The sequence below is a fragment of the Callionymus lyra genome, chromosome 10 (genome assembly GCF_982586985.1).
Source record: "Callionymus lyra chromosome 10, fCalLyr1.hap1.1, whole genome shotgun sequence".
Classification (NCBI taxonomy): domain Eukaryota; kingdom Metazoa; phylum Chordata; class Actinopteri; order Syngnathiformes; family Callionymidae; genus Callionymus; species Callionymus lyra.
The window spans coordinates 24856546-24872001 of NC_141827.1; the positions used below are offsets into that span (position 1 = coordinate 24856546).

Sequence of the window (15456 nt, forward strand, 5' to 3'; positions counted from 1 at the left end):
CCTACAGGTTAAAATGTCAAATTTAAGATATTTTAAAAACATAAGAACTTGTGTTTTAAATGTGTACATTAAGCCTTAAATGTAGTGCATCCAGTCTAAAATGTGTTGGGAAATATAGTCTTCTCCATGAGGAATATCTAAGTTCTAAATGTTTGTTCAAAAGCTGCAGAGCACACGTGGTCGACAGAGTAATACTCCTGAAAGCTGTGGTCCAGGACCGAAGAGCTTCCCACCGAGCTTTTGTCCTGGTCAGGCCCCGGGCAGTGGTGGAATGGTGGAGCCAGAGGGAGGGAGTAGTTCCGTCCCCTGAATGTGTGTGTGCGTGAGTGTGTAGCCAATACACTTAGCCCTGACTGATCTCTCTAATAAAAAAAAAAGTGGTGCAATTGAAGAGCTCCTGCATTTACAAGGCTTTCACGTGAATGGCCTCCATAGAGGTTCAGCAGCTAGAGTTACTGTGGGACAGTCCAGGAGAAACCATGAATTGAATTAAGAGAGGGCGAGAGGGGGGAAAGTTCCTCTCGACTCTGAGGCGAGGGGTGGAAAAGTGTCTTTTATTCGGCTATTTAAATGCAAATTAGCCTTTAGAAATGTCTCATTGTGCGTTGAATGTGCAGAGGAGTTATGCACAGGCTTGTTGGCACACAGATGTACAAGACAAATGAAAACTAAACGGAGCAGCTATTGATAAGTAATGCTCTGTAGTTATTAATAAAAAATAAACAAAAATATATATATCGTAATAAGTCATTGTGGTAAATGCTGTAAGTGTTAAAACTAGAACAAAACCTCTTCCACACAGTTCACCGTGTTGAATATAATACAATATTTCTGTCCTTCTCTTTCTTTAGTTACATAATTCCAATTGAAATGAGTCTCATGGAACATCAGGAGGCAGTAGCATTCCAGAGCTAGCTTGCACATCATGCTAAGTAAACAAGGAACGCACACTCATGTCAGAGACTGAGGAATGGATCAAACTTTGATCTCTTGGGACAATTTTTTGTTGGGAAAATCCATTATTTCTGTTTCAAATAAAGTCTAGATCACCCCTTATATGATCTTGTCTTTTGGTTTAATTGCAATCCATTCCTCTTATATCAAGATACTTTGGTCACAGACACATAAATGACAATAACAAAACCTCCTTGACAGACTTAAAAAAAATAGGTAGCACGTCTAAATAGCGATGCTGTGCTTATGAGCCTACATTGAACAGACCCTTGCTAAAGATAGCATTTATTTACTTTTGCTTGGTTAAATCGAGTTCATTCATCCATCAACTGAGGATCCTGAAAGTTTAAAAGTAAATATACCGTTGCAATAAAATGTACCTGAAGTTTGTTGCTTCATTTCTATATTAGCGTCACATAACAGAAAGGGATGACGCTATGAAGAGATATTAATCATGCAAGACAAGAACACGGGAAGAAACACAAGCACATTGTGATCTGATCTGAATGTGCTCGTTCGGGGATTACAGCGAGGCAATAAAAAGAGAGCTTAACTTAATGATCGTCCTGGAATAACATCTCGTTATTCTGCCACAGTCCTCACCATGATCGTGTCTGGATAAAATCATACGTTTTTAATGTCCCTTGTGTCGCTTGTAATTCATTCTATGTTTTTATTTATGTTGTGATGGTTGCTTTCCTTAACTGCCTCCTGGAATTGGGGCGTATGGAGTTTCCTTTAGGCAAACATCAGGAAGACCCAGAAGGAAATCCCCAACATAAATGATAGTTTGTGATTCCCAAGAAATGTATTTCAAGGACATGTATTCATGCTTTCGTTGGCAAACAAGTGAAGAACTGGTGAACCATCTCTTGACTTTTCAAAAGAAAGTAGAGCAGAAACTATGACTATAATAAATAATTAATAATTATCGGATGACCCATTCATTCATTAAATCACACATAAGTGGTTGCAGTGATTGACAGCTGACGGGTAAACCAACTCCACTTCCTGTCCCCACAGGTCAGTGAACTATTAGAGGAAGCACCGCTCATCGCAGTATTAATAGCGGTTGCGCATAACTGAGACTCAAATGCCCTCGAGTCTGTGTAACAGCAGCGAGAGATCCACTCCGAGATTATGTTGCCTGACGACAACGAGCAAAAGGGTTAATGTTTACAGGCGTCAGAGACGCCACTTTAGGGATACCTACCACTCCGAGTGCAACATACCGACACCTACTCCAGATTTAACAGTCTTGAGATAGGCTCTGGTCTTGAGATAGGCTCTGGTCTTGAGATAGGCTCTGGTCTTAAGATAGGCTCTGGTCTTGAGATAGGGTCTAGTCTTGAGATAGGCTCTGGTCTTAAGATAGGGTCTAGTCTTGAGATAGGATCTGGTTTGAGACTAATGCTAGTACCATTGCACACAAGAAGAACAACAACACAAACATGGAAAGGTTGAACTGTTATAATGCTAACTTGGTTTTCCATAAGGACTAAACCTCCAACCAATACAGAGCCTTGCACCCTTACAATGGACTTGATATCCACGTGGCCCTTTGTTGGCATGAAGAACTTCGGCCCCTGACTTCTCCGGCAACACTTGTCAGAAGCGTAGGAGGGGTGTGTTATTTTGCCAGAGGCAACTCTGCATAATAAGCAGAAAACGATATAATTCACAGAACTAGTTACCATTAATCTGTTACATTTGCTTGAGTATGTTGTTAAAGTTCTATGAGTAGATTTTGAATCACTTTACTTTTGACTTTTACTTGAGTAAATTTATGAAAAAAAAAAAACAGTACTCTTTACCCCTACATACGCCTATACTAAGCTTGTGACTACAGTAATGATGAAATAATAGACAGGGCTGGTTAGGTTTGCTGCAGTATATATGATATCTACCTACTTTTGAGTCAAATGGCAGAACTAATGGTCGGCATGGCAGACCAAGAAGAGAAATAACACTTCATTTTTGTTTTTCGCAGCAATGTTTTTCAAAGCAAACAGAAATGTTATTGTGTAAAACGTTGTCAGTTACGTAACTAGCATGAAAAACCAATAAAAACTCTATAAACTATTAGCAGTTGTGAAGTGAGGAGAAAAGTGATTTACAGATATTAGGGCAGAAGGTAAAACACAAAAATAAATTAAGCTACGTTAGCTATGCTAACCCTAAAGTGTGGCATTAGCAAGCATTTGGCAGAGAATGTTTTTTTGGGAAATCATAGAATTCCAAGTATTGGGTGGATCTACTTTCTGTTCACAAGTCCTGGACAATCAGGACAATATCTCTAAAATAACCTTGTAAAATTGCAACGCTGAGTACGGGGATTGAACCAACGTCTTCGATATCCAAAGCCATCCCGGCTTGAGATGAAACTGAGGAGGATCGTGAGAGATAAATTAAATCATTTAATGTATTTGGTATGAATTAGTATTTGATGTTTTAAGCCATGACTGAGCCAAGAAACACCCACTGGCCATACCAACACTTCTTTGATGTCAAGCTTTCAAGTATGTTGTTCTGTCTCTAGTCAGGGCGTTCTGTTACCTCCTTGTAATGTCTTGACACAATAGAGTCTGGCCTTTTGTCTATATAGTCTACATTCGTGGTGGGCAGTTCAATCTCCTTAGGGGCCACATTTTATACAGAGGTTGTCGTGAGGGGCCATCAAGCAAAAATAAAGGAGGGAAAAGTATAAAATCCAAATCAAATCAAACTGAATAAATCAAAATAAAATAGTTTAGTTTCTACATGACCTCATGGGGGCCACATAAATAGAGTTGAGGGGCTTCACTTTGCTAAGGTCTAGACCAGAGTCTACTTTGGTCTCAACACTAAAAAACGTTTGTTGCTTCTTTTCTGTTTGGTCTGGTCTCCCAGCCTTTCAACACATCCCTGAAAAGCTGTTTTGTATTTTGACCTTCTCCTCTCTCCTTGAATAGAAGCCGAGTCGTAACTGTAAGACAGATCCCGGAGATACAACCCTCCAGCTGTGTGGGAGCTACATTTATCTGCCACAACAATGTGAGGTTTTAAGATGTCTGCCTTTGATGAAGCACACAGCGCTTCTCTGATCCTTCATAATTCTCTCCTTGTGCCTCCGATAAATCATGTGGCGCCCGGGCCGGAGAGGGCGACACTCCACCGATGACGAAGCCCTTACAGTAACACTCTGTGCCGGGAGTGACACGACGGTGAGTAAGCAGTGGTCACATCATCAAAAGCAGCAATATCGTTTTCAAACACCGAGTCAAATGGCAACAGCTTACAATGAGATCGACACAGAGTCCACAGGCGACGCAGACGCCGTCCTCTTCACAACTAAGAGTCTCTTACAAGCATCCCGTTACAAACAGATTCAGGCAAATGGTTTCATGACGTGTAAGTGAGCAGGGATGATGACCAGACCTGGAGTGAAATAAAACACCCAGATCTGAACAATAGAAGAGCTCAAACATGAAATGGAATCTTCTATTCATTGGGGAACAATATTTTGCAAATGCATGAAACATCTCTTCCCGTATGAAAGAGCAACAACTGGCATTTGGTTCCTCGAAATGCTGAGATCTGTGGCAATAGTTTGTGTGTTACAGGTTGATTTTTTTTTGCAGCTTTACTCCAAGTTGTGGTGCGCTGATGAAGCTTCATGAAGCAGTGTCAAGTTGTTTAGAGGTCAGTAGGTGGCGCCATCCGTTTAAAAATGATGTGATGTGCAGAGGCCTCCATCTAGTGGACACGGAAAATAGTGACACTGCTTCATGAAGCTTCATCACTAACTCCAGTGTCCGGTTGAAGGTTAGCTTATTTACCAAGAAAGTTTTAGTGCGGAACGGAACAATGATGTAGAAAAAATACATGAATCAATAAAAACCTCAGTAGGAGAAGAGATTATTTATATTTGTGTGAGCAACAAATACAATTTAAAAACTCATTATATATTTATATTATATAGAGCAAAACCACAGCTTACAATTCTCCTACAGATTTATATTATATATATGTATTTATATATATATATACTGTATAAGTGCTAAAAAACTTAAATATTTCAAAACAAATCTGGGATGGAGGTCTGTATTTTTGGTCTTCAAATGTTACTTTTGTAAGTAGCAATCATTTTTAGAGCAAACTCATTTAATTGTCTCTTCCCAAAAACAGCAAACAATAAAAAGCCTGTAACATAAAAAGGCCCCAAACATGAGGATTAAAAAAATGGAACTAATACAACAGGTGCATCTCTACCTCTGTTAACATCGACAACTATAGGGTCAGATGTTGGTCTCAATCTACTGCTATGGTAGAAAAACCAAGGCCCCCTAAGTGTTAATCTTAAGGAATATTTAACAATTTTTTTTATTATTTTTTAGCTGCTACTTTAATACAGGATGAGTTAGATCTTCATCCCAAGAAAGATATAGTGCGAGCAAATGTACTACAAGAAATAAACAGGTTAGTGTATGAAAAATGGTTGATTTCAAGTGAAAAACATACAAATAGAACAATAAAGCTATTCAAAGTGATCTGATTAAATGCTGAAAACCAACATCAATGACATAAATTGTTAAAAACTATGACAAAGTTTCCAATATCTGGGCTGAGAGCGGGTTTTGACTTTGTTTTACAGCAGGTATCTTTAAATAATAAGCAGGAATGAATTTTCTAGAGCAAACTTAATGCATGTTAAAACTATTTTCAACTCTTTTCCATTGAACATAGAAATGTTTATTGAATTAACAATTTTTCATTTGTTTAGTTTCTTAGCTTGGCATTGGGGAGTTCTAACAATATCACTGTCGAAGTTCAGTTCCCACTTTAATAAAGACAAACAATTGTGAAAAATATTAACAAACTTGTGTGATTCACACTCTAAGGGAAAGTGTAATTATCTGTATTGGAACTCAAATCATGATGACATCAGCACGATTATTCATTTCTCAACAATGTGACGTCACCGTTTTTCAGCAGCCACTTCCAGTTAGCATCCACTTATTGAGCACTGCTGTGTTTTTTAATGCAGCAGATGAACAAAATACTCCAGTGGTCAGCCTTTTTTAAAAAAAAGTACAGTGTTTCTATAGAGGCTCCTCTGGAGGTCTGTGATGTCATAGCTCAGCTCACATCGGGCGACGGTGAGACTGGCACCACGTAAACTGAGGAGACACCGGTTAAATTTGGAGTTCAAGAGGTGGAAAACACAGCAATATTTTTTAATTTGATGTTATTTAGTCACATTGTATCACAGTTATTTCCTAACAATAAATGTGTTAAATATATATTTATTTATTTTTTCAACTGACTTTTTAGTGGGGATCTACACCATAAAAAAATACATTTTTACAGAGTTTTGTTAAATGAAAAAAAATTAAGGGGTAAATACATGTTAAAATACTTCACTATATTATTTTTAATATATAACCAGCTTTTAAATTTGTGGTTTGGTAAACATTGGTCGATCAAAAAGTAGACATTTTCAAATGGATTTGAATTAGAAAATATGTGTGAATGATTACTATCATTTTTGTATATTTATATAAACTGTTCATGTTGTATTCATTACATTTTTTTCATTTTATGTTGTAAAGTTTTAATGATGTTTAAATGTGCTTTTCAGATTTAAAAGTACAGTGACCTTCGGTGTCCATAGAGGCACCTTAAAATAAAATGCGCTATTATTATTAATACATTTTTTCCAATATTTATGTCATTTATTTCTCGTAAACTATAACACTCATTTACCCTGAATTCCCAAGGTTAAAAAAACGTCTCTTTTTTTAAATGTACAAGGAGTTTTTTTTTCTATTTTTAATCCAATAATATTTTTAGTTTTGCCCAATAAAATACTTAAAATTAACTTTTTCTGCGAAAGTACTTGATCATTTATGCTCGGAAACTGATTGATGAGACATTTGTACACAATATAGCCCTTTGCTCTTATTTTATTAACTGTCGATATTTGGATTTATTGTTTTTTTTTATGACTTTTCTTTGCAATGGTGGAGACATCTGGTGTTGTCCATCGCTGCACTTGCTTGAGAGGAGGTTAATTTGGGCCACTTTACACAGATTTAGTGTCATCACTTATTCATGATGGTATCTGAGAGGACCTTGTGATTGATCCCGACTCACTCAAAGACAGAGAACAGCTGATGTAAATACTCAACAACTAGATCAGCTTCGCTCCGGGACGTCCCAGGAAACTGCTTGTCTGCAGCAGCAGCAGCAGCAGCGGCAAGAACCTGCTCTTCTGCTATGATCAAGCACATTTTTTTCTGCTGCGGCATAAAAGTCTGCGCCTTCTTCACACTCACCAGCTCTGGGGGTCCGGCGTTAGCTGCTGATGAAGTGCCAGAGAGAACCCGAAAAAGGTTCCGGGGTCCCCCAGCTTGTGGAGTGTGTGCGTGGTGTCCAGGTTAAAGCCGCAGACCTGCTGGTGGAGAAAGAGTGTGCAGAGAAGGATAGTCCAGCTTTGAAGGGTGCAAGATGAGAGTGGGACGCTGCTCCCGTCTCGTCCCACGGGGGCAGCCATGGCAGGTTCAGATCAAGAACTGGATCAAGAGTGGGTGATCAAAAAAAAAAAGAGGTACAATCCTGATTTCCTTCCTTCCTGTGATCTCAGATCTCTCTGTCAGATTGGAGAACAGGCTGAGAAAATGTGCTCATGTTGGCTTCTGGTGCAAGTGTGGTCCTCTTAACGTCTACGCGCCTCCCCCTACTCCAGTGCTCGCGGGGAGACAGAGGACAAGTGCCTTGAATAGCCCGCTCACTCCTCCCCCTCCTCACTCTAGCCTTCGCCTCCCCCTCCTCTCAGCTGACATCAACACTCAAGGGACTGCTGCCAAAATGCCAACAAGGTTGTCAAGGTACTTTTTTTGAATAAAGGAGGAGGCGAGACCGTTGAGTCGAAGTTTTTACTCCTCGAGAAGTTGCTCCTTAAAAATCTCAGCCGGCGCTACTTATTGAGAGGACTTTGAAGATAAATAAGCTTCTGAAAAAGAATCCTTAATCTGGGATTTAGCGCGCTGACTTTTGACTTTTCCCGGGCGAAGGAATGAATCTGGGAGAGGCAGAAATGTGTTCGGTGACCCCCGGGTGATTTTAGAAGAGAACACAGGAAGGACGACGGTGGAAGACGTGACCATGAAGAGCTTCTTCTGACCTTAAATCATGTGGAAAGTGGGATTTTAAAATGTGAATGTTTACAGCTGCTGGTTTTTGGCGCCGGCTCGTGAGTCGCAGCTGTCACCTCCACTGTTTTGAACGTGATAAAACACAAACAGTTGCACTTCAGCCTCGTCCAACAAAGTGAAGAGAAGTGTGACAAAGTTTGTGAATTCGACTGACATACATTGACGATCCTGGTCTGTTTGTGTGGAAGTACGTCTGTGCCATCACAATTTTGAATGGTTGACTTCAATAAGTTCCACATTGAATGGTTAAATATAACGTAACTTTGACATATTTTATTGTATTGAAAGCATTTCATTATTATTTCTTTCAAATAATTGCTTCTTTTTTTTCTTCTTTTAATAATGATTTATTAATTTAATTAATTAATTTTCTTTTACACAAAGAGTTTGAGAATCTTATTCCAATAATCAAAAAATAAATGTTCTAAATTCAATATTTCTTAATTCGTAGTGTTTTAAATTCTATATTAAAATGTTGGTATAATGTTGCCATCCGATAATAAAATCAATTTTATTTGCTCATTTAAAAGATAAAGTATCCTTTCAATATACAATGATTTAATTAAATTATTAAATAAAAACAAATCAAACATTTTAATATAGAAATGATTATTAAAATAAATTAAAAAATGTTTTAATGGAAAAAAAACAGGTTGAAAAAGGTTTGGAATGTTAAAATAAACCATTGAATATTTCCGTGGCACTGAATTACTTAGTTTACTTTGGAGACAAATAAACATAAAGAAACTAACAAAGATTATTTTAAGATAGTCAATGCTACGCTAAACCAGGAGACTAGCTACATGAAAACAACAAACATAATAGTGATACAATCAAAAGTTATTTATACATTACTTCTACCATTTAAACAGCAATGAGGATGGAAGCCATTATAACGTCATAATGGACTTTGCTCTCGTAACCTCTTGTTCGCCAACATATCAGACGGGGGGAAAACTTTATAAAGTAATAAATTCAAAACATCATCATGATGAGTGACTTACTGCATCTTGGAGAGGAAGACTTTTACATTTGAAACAAGTGGGTGAGTCAGAAAGAGTTTGACATTAGATTAAAGATGGAGGACTGTCATAGGTCATCATTGGTCCAAGACTAGCAGACCAACACATAAGGGTCTGCATTGCCAATAAAACAAAACTTTTCGAAATATTTTGTCCTTCCTTGCTGATCAAGTCCTTTCCTTTAGTCCTTTGCTGTGGTCTTGGTTATCTCTCCATTCCTGTCTAAGTTCATTCAGCCCAGCGTTTATACACCCAAGTATCTCCATTCTCCGGGTTTACTTCAAATTTACGACGTACTGTAGGTGAAAAACCCTCTGTAGACTTTCTATCATCCTCTTAACAGGACCCAAGATTGGTTCCTATAAAAACTAACAACAACTACTGGCCTTGGAGTTCCTTAAAGTCCTTCCAAAAGTGCTGGACTAAGAAGCAAAGGAGAAGGAAATCTGGGCCTCCTTGCTGAGGCTAGACCACAGCCTGGACCAGACCTGTAGGTCAGATGGATATATGCACTTAAATACATTTAATGAAAGGGTACTTGGGTGATAGACGGGGGACACCCTGGGCAGGATATAGAATACAACATCTCACGATAGATAGTTAGCGTCTGTATGTTTCTGTTTGTGGGATGAAACTGAGTATCAAGAGGAAACCCATGCAAGTATGGAACACATACAACACTCTACACAACACTGGCAGAAGTTTATTTGAAAATATTTGTGTACAAAAAAAAACATAGGTCACTGTTCCTCCAAGACTCATTCAATTAATTCAACGAAAGAATAAACCTTTTGTACCACAATTAATGCCCTAAATGTGCATTATCTTTATAATTAGATCCATTTTTTAGCATTTGAAATAACCCCATTAATATTTCCTTCATATTTTCTCAGCAAACATGTTACCGTGTCTGAAAAACAATTTAGTGTTGCAATTATAGAAGATGTTAACTATAGTCAAATTATTTGGATGGCGGATTCTGGAACTAGCCTAGAGGAAAGAAAGAAGATCACTAGCACTGCTGATGTGTATCAACAGCTCACTTCTTCAAGGGGTTCGTGGATCCAGATGGTCACCCGGGACAACAGCAAACGTTCATCATCTGTTACTTGACCCTTAGATATTGCAATATTGAAATTGATTCATCTAAAACAGCCTGATAGATAGATGTTGGTGATTATAGAACTTCTGTTGCAGGAAAGAGTAAAGTTGTTTTTTTTTTGATGGGGACCCAAAAAAATTGTTTTATTACTTTAATGCCGACATTTAAGTAGCGTGCAAACTCCAACATCGAGATAATTCTGGGATGAGTAGCTGCACTAGCTTGAGCTTGGTACGTTTTGTTTTGAATCATTTTTGAATTATGATCATATTCCGAGCCATTAAGGACAGATGTTGAGCAGATTTTTCACGTGATATTAAAATAGCATGTTTGTTTAGAACCAGTGGGAACTTTTTGGCATCTTGGTATCACTTGGGAGTATCTGCGCTGGGAAAAAATGGGGAGTTCACTTCTTTTATCATCAGATCCTCCCACGAATCTGCGGCTCTCTCACTGTGCCCGGATATTTATCAGGAATTTTGGATCAAGAAAAAAAGAGATAGAAGGCCTCTTGTCCACGATCCGAGGTTTTGGCATTTGGGTTAAAAATACCATGAAGATTCCACAGAAAAAGGGGAATGATGTGGGAGACAACGTTGTAATGGCTGCTTGGGCAGAAGGCCAGGATAGACAACAAAGAGCAGTTAGTGGGAAAGATGGATGGAAGAAGGAGAGGAAGGAGGAGAAAGGCAACTCTGTCTGATTCTCAAGCATCCTCGTACGGGACCCCATTAGCAGTCAGAGCCACGCTTCAAGGATAGATCTTATTTTAGAGCGGGCCCGCTACAACAGCGTGGGGCGTTCTGCCGGTTTTAGTTCCTTCTATGACCGATATATCCTCAGTCAGCAGAATTACTGTATTGATTAATGGACGGCGAGCGGCTGGTGGAGGGCGTGGAGCTGGTTATTATTGGATTAAAAGCAGGCACTCCCACCCCGGCTATTTAAGCGAACAGATTCCCGGAGGATGGAGATATGAATACATTTCTGAAGATGTTGTTTTGAGATGACGTGGTGTTCTGGGTTGGTGTTCCTTCACCGGTATTAGGAAACGAAACATTGTACGTCTGATCTTTTCCTGAGATTAATGAAACTATCTATCTATCTATCTATCTATCTATCTATCTATCTATCTATCTATCTATCTATCTATCTATCTATCTATCTATCTATCTATCTATCTATCTATCTATCTATCTATCTATCTATCTATCTATCTATCTATCTATCTATCTATCTATCTATCTATCTATCTATCTAACTATCTATCTATCTATCTATCTATCTATCTATCTATCTATCTACCTAACTAGCTATGTATCTATCCACCCATCCATCATCCATCCATCTATCCATCCATCCATCCATCCATCCATCCATCCATCCATCCATTTGTCCATTTGTCCATTTGTCCATCTTTCCATATCTATAGACCAATATTATAGAGGGATCAATGAAGTGTATCCATCTATCAATCTATCCATCCATCCATCCATCCATCCATCCAACCATCCATCCATCCATCCATCCATCCATCTATCCAGCCATCCATCATCCATGCATCCATGCATCCATTTATCCATCTTTCCATATATATAGACCAATATTATAGAGGGATCAATAAAGTGCATCCATCTATCAATCTATCTATCTATCTAGCCATGCATCCATCCATCCAATATCCATCCGTCCATGCATCCATCTATCCATCTTTCCATATCTATAGACCAATATCATAGAGGGATCAATAAAGTGCATCCATCTATTCATCCACCCATCCATCCATCCACCCATCCATCCAGACAGATGTAAAATAATTTGATCAGTATGGAACAGAGAAGACATGGAGCATGATCGCACTGATCTTTGGATATTCTGTTTGTGACTTTTTGCCCATTCCTCACCGGCACCAAGTAGCAGCATAATAGTGGTTGCTAAATTCTGACCTCTCGTGGCTGACTTGTGTTATTGCATTTAACTTCATTCAATACTATGGAGCAATCATGAAACATTTTACAGCAAATGTAAAAAAAAAAACTTTATTTTTCTCCCATGTTTTACAAAAATAAAAACAAAATCCCACATAATCAATCCCATTTGATTTATATGATTTAATCCTATGGTATATGTTGTCATAAGTCATCCTCTGGTTCTCTCTAGAAGCCAGGGTTGTATGAAGGGTTGTACGGTGGCTGCTTCTGGTCCTCTGGACCCTGCTGTGGATGCGACGCTCCGACAGGGCTGAGGGGGTACATGGGTTGTCCCGGGAAGAACGCTGCCGAGGGGCTGCGAGGATCCGCTACAACAGTAACATTAGAACCATTAGAAGAGGACAGAGGCATCACCTAACATTCATTTTTGTTGTACTTTATCTGGTGTGATTGGCCAGGACTTTTAATGCATCAGACATAACGATCAAGAGTTTTTCGTAAATACAATTATCAGGCTTATAGTAGTACTTATACATCAGCAACGAGTCCTCATGCTGAGGAAAACTTCTTAACCCGTTCTACCTATATGTACTCTGAATGCTAGTTGTATATTTTATGCTATGTTATCCATTTATATGTTGCATGAATAAGATTTAACAAATCTTGACATATTCATCCACGCTGCAGCAAGGAGAGATTCTGCCCTCCTTATGTTTTTTGTAATATTATTTATAACTTTCTTCCCTCACTTCTGAGCTTCTGTTTGCATTTAATGCTGCTTATTGTCGTAAATGTGTTATGATGTTTTTTTGTTTTTTTTGCGCTTCTACTTATATAACTATTATTTTTCGTTTTTTGCACTTATCTATCTATCTATCTATCCATCCATCCATCCATCCATCCATCCATCCATCCATCCATCCATCCATCCATCCATCCATCCATCCATCAATGTTTAATATAATATTAACTATTTTAAATATTATAATATATAATGTTTTGAATACTTAAATCAAAATATTTATATTTCTTTACTTTATTTGTATAAATTCTTCATCCTATGTATAAACAAGATTCACATAATAGACTTTTGTTTTCTATTTAGCATAACACACATCCGTCATCCTAACTTTCTTTAAACTGCAGTTTTCAGATTTGAGGTTAAAATTTGCCGCTAACATTTAGCATTTAAGGCTTCCTGGGCCATTATAATAGGATAGGATATGTGCCCCAGGTCTTGAGTTTGATTTTTATATAATTAAAATCCCTGCATTTTATTACACTATGACGTGTGAAAAAATATCGATATACTTAAATATTGCAATTTTTTTTTCACAATACTGTATCGGTATTTAACAGCACTGTATAGATTTTCATTTTAGTTTATCTATCTGTCTATCTATTTTATCTAATATTATTATTTATTATGTTTGGCTTTTATTACATGTTTTATTTTAATCATAGTAGTAATCATAGTTCTTCTATAGTGTATACTACAATAAGTGTGTATAAAATAGAATAATTCATTTTTTTATGCAGATGCGAATATTTTTCTTTCATTTTGTGTTCAAATTAAACCTCCGACCACTAGATGGCAGCAGGCATTACGTCCTCCGCAGATAAAGGAACAATGAAACCAGGCGGGATCCCAGCAATGACTGAGGACAAGAGGATACAGTCGATTCTAGCAGCTTTTGAAGCTGATTTTTGGGCATATTTTGGTTTAAAAACAAATTAATCCGTTACAACTTTGTCAAGTGTCATGTGGTCTGTAAATTCTGCGACATCAGAATCAGGTACTCGGACAATACTTCAAATATACCCTTTGTTCCGACAGTATCACTATATACCTGTATATTGTATCGACTGGTTCTTGCTAATACAACGAGAAAGTCATAAAACTATTGCAAAATCATTTTAAACATTTTAAAACATGACTCACTAGCTTCTAAATATGTCGGTGGAGCGGCGGGCATCGAGGGAGGACCCATGTATCCATGCTGGGCCGGTACAGGGTTGTACCCGGGATAGGTCGGCTGATAGATAGTAGGATTGGGCTGCTGGGGCGGGTGAATGATCGTGTTCACCACAGCTGCTTGAGGGTTTCGTCTTTTCCGGCATATCTTGTAGCAAATGCAACACGGAGCCACACAGCAGATGATCACAGTCCCAACAAGGATCATGAAGAAAATGCCCCCCAAGACAGGCCCTATGGGGAAGTGCCCCCCCGTGGGGAAGCTCACCTCAGAGTGAGACCTGTCGACACACAGCATGACTATCAGTAAAGGTGTAACACTTTTAATAATATGTAGGTGGTGTGGATTCACATCTGGATCCATTCATATTTTTGCAGAAGCAGAGAGGTACAGAGCGACTGCGTATGTTTCAGAGTTCTTGGAATGCTACCGCCACCTGGTGTTCAATAGAACTCGTTACAATTGGACTCACACTTCAAATAATACAAATCAAATCAAGTTCGAGCAACAAAAACTCTTTATGGATGAAATTTATACTTGCGCTCAATGAGAGCTTTGTTATCTATTAAATTAATGCTTCACTTATTATTTCCGTTTTTTAACCAAATACTTTTATTTTTAGACAAATATTTAAGAATATTCCTCCTTGATTCGTTTTTAAAGTTAACTTTTTTATATATAGTTGTCAAAATAATGTTTATTATTCTTGTATTTTTTTAAAATAAATAATAAAAAAAACAAAAACATTACTACTTCTATTCAAATTATTGTTAAAATATACATGTTTTTAAACCAACTTAAACAGTTTTACTAGTTGGACTTGTAAAGACAACACAAACCGGCCACATGAATCCTGGAGAAGGACTTTCTTCCTGATTTTGCAGCAGTATCTTCGGCTACACTTCCCACAGCAGTATTCATCTCCACAATCCTGATCCTCTCGACGTTCTCCGTTGCTGGATTCATACTCGTAACAATGATCCGCTTTAGAAAAGACACAAAGTCTTTAAGGAAAGTGAGCTGAAGAACAAGGAGTGTATAGAGAAAGTAAGGTGACTGGGTCTCAGACTTGCTGATCAGTTCCGGGTCAGACATTCCAGAGTAGAGGAGAAGAGCTGTTGGATCAGACTCACCTGTGACCTCAGGGAGGAGGACCACACAGAGGACAAACACAAGGCCGGCTGAGACCATCGACACCATCCCTGCTCCCCTGTGAGCCGCTCAGGGTTTGTCACTGTCCGCAGACGCACCCAGAAGAAAGCAGCCAAGCAACAT

General features: G+C 38.3%; 2 protein-coding genes across 7 annotated transcripts in view; both read right to left on the reverse strand.

The window, feature by feature from the left end:
* The window catches only part of itga7 (integrin, alpha 7), a 36103-nt gene extending 28381 nt beyond the window's left edge, over positions 1–7722 (reverse strand). For all 6 annotated transcript variants that reach the window (XM_087800721.1, XM_087800720.1, XM_087800719.1 and 3 more), the window contains exon 1: positions 7272–7722. In XM_087800721.1, coding sequence (XP_087656847.1) covers positions 7272–7489 — 218 coding nt within the window. In that variant the 5' untranslated portion in view covers positions 7490–7722. The remainder of the gene's footprint in view (positions 1–7271) is intronic.
* Positions 7723–12299: 4577 nt separating this feature from the next.
* On the reverse strand, positions 12300–15456 carry LOC148071196 (protein shisa-5-like). Its single transcript, XM_087801041.1, has 4 exons — positions 15315–15456; positions 15021–15165; positions 14148–14461; positions 12300–12573 (listed from the first exon to the last, which is right to left on the reverse strand). Exons 1-4 carry the CDS (start codon positions 15379–15381, stop codon positions 12431–12433), a joined length of 669 nt encoding a protein of 222 aa, XP_087657167.1. The 5' UTR covers positions 15382–15456; the 3' UTR covers positions 12300–12430.

Bases quoted from the DNA above. Each gene is read 5' to 3' on its own strand.
- LOC148071196 (XM_087801041.1), bottom strand. From the start codon at position 15,381: ATGGTGTCGATGGTCTCAGCCGGCCTTGTGTTTGTCCTCTGTGTGGTC. The intron at 15,166-15,314 runs GTGAGTCTGATC...TCTTTTCTAAAG, and splicing joins CCTCCTCCCTGAGGTCACAG to CGGATCATTGTTACGAGTAT. The intron at 12,574-14,147 runs GTGAGTCATGTT...TTACTGTTGTAG, and splicing joins ACCGACATATTTAGAAGCTA to CGGATCCTCGCAGCCCCTCG.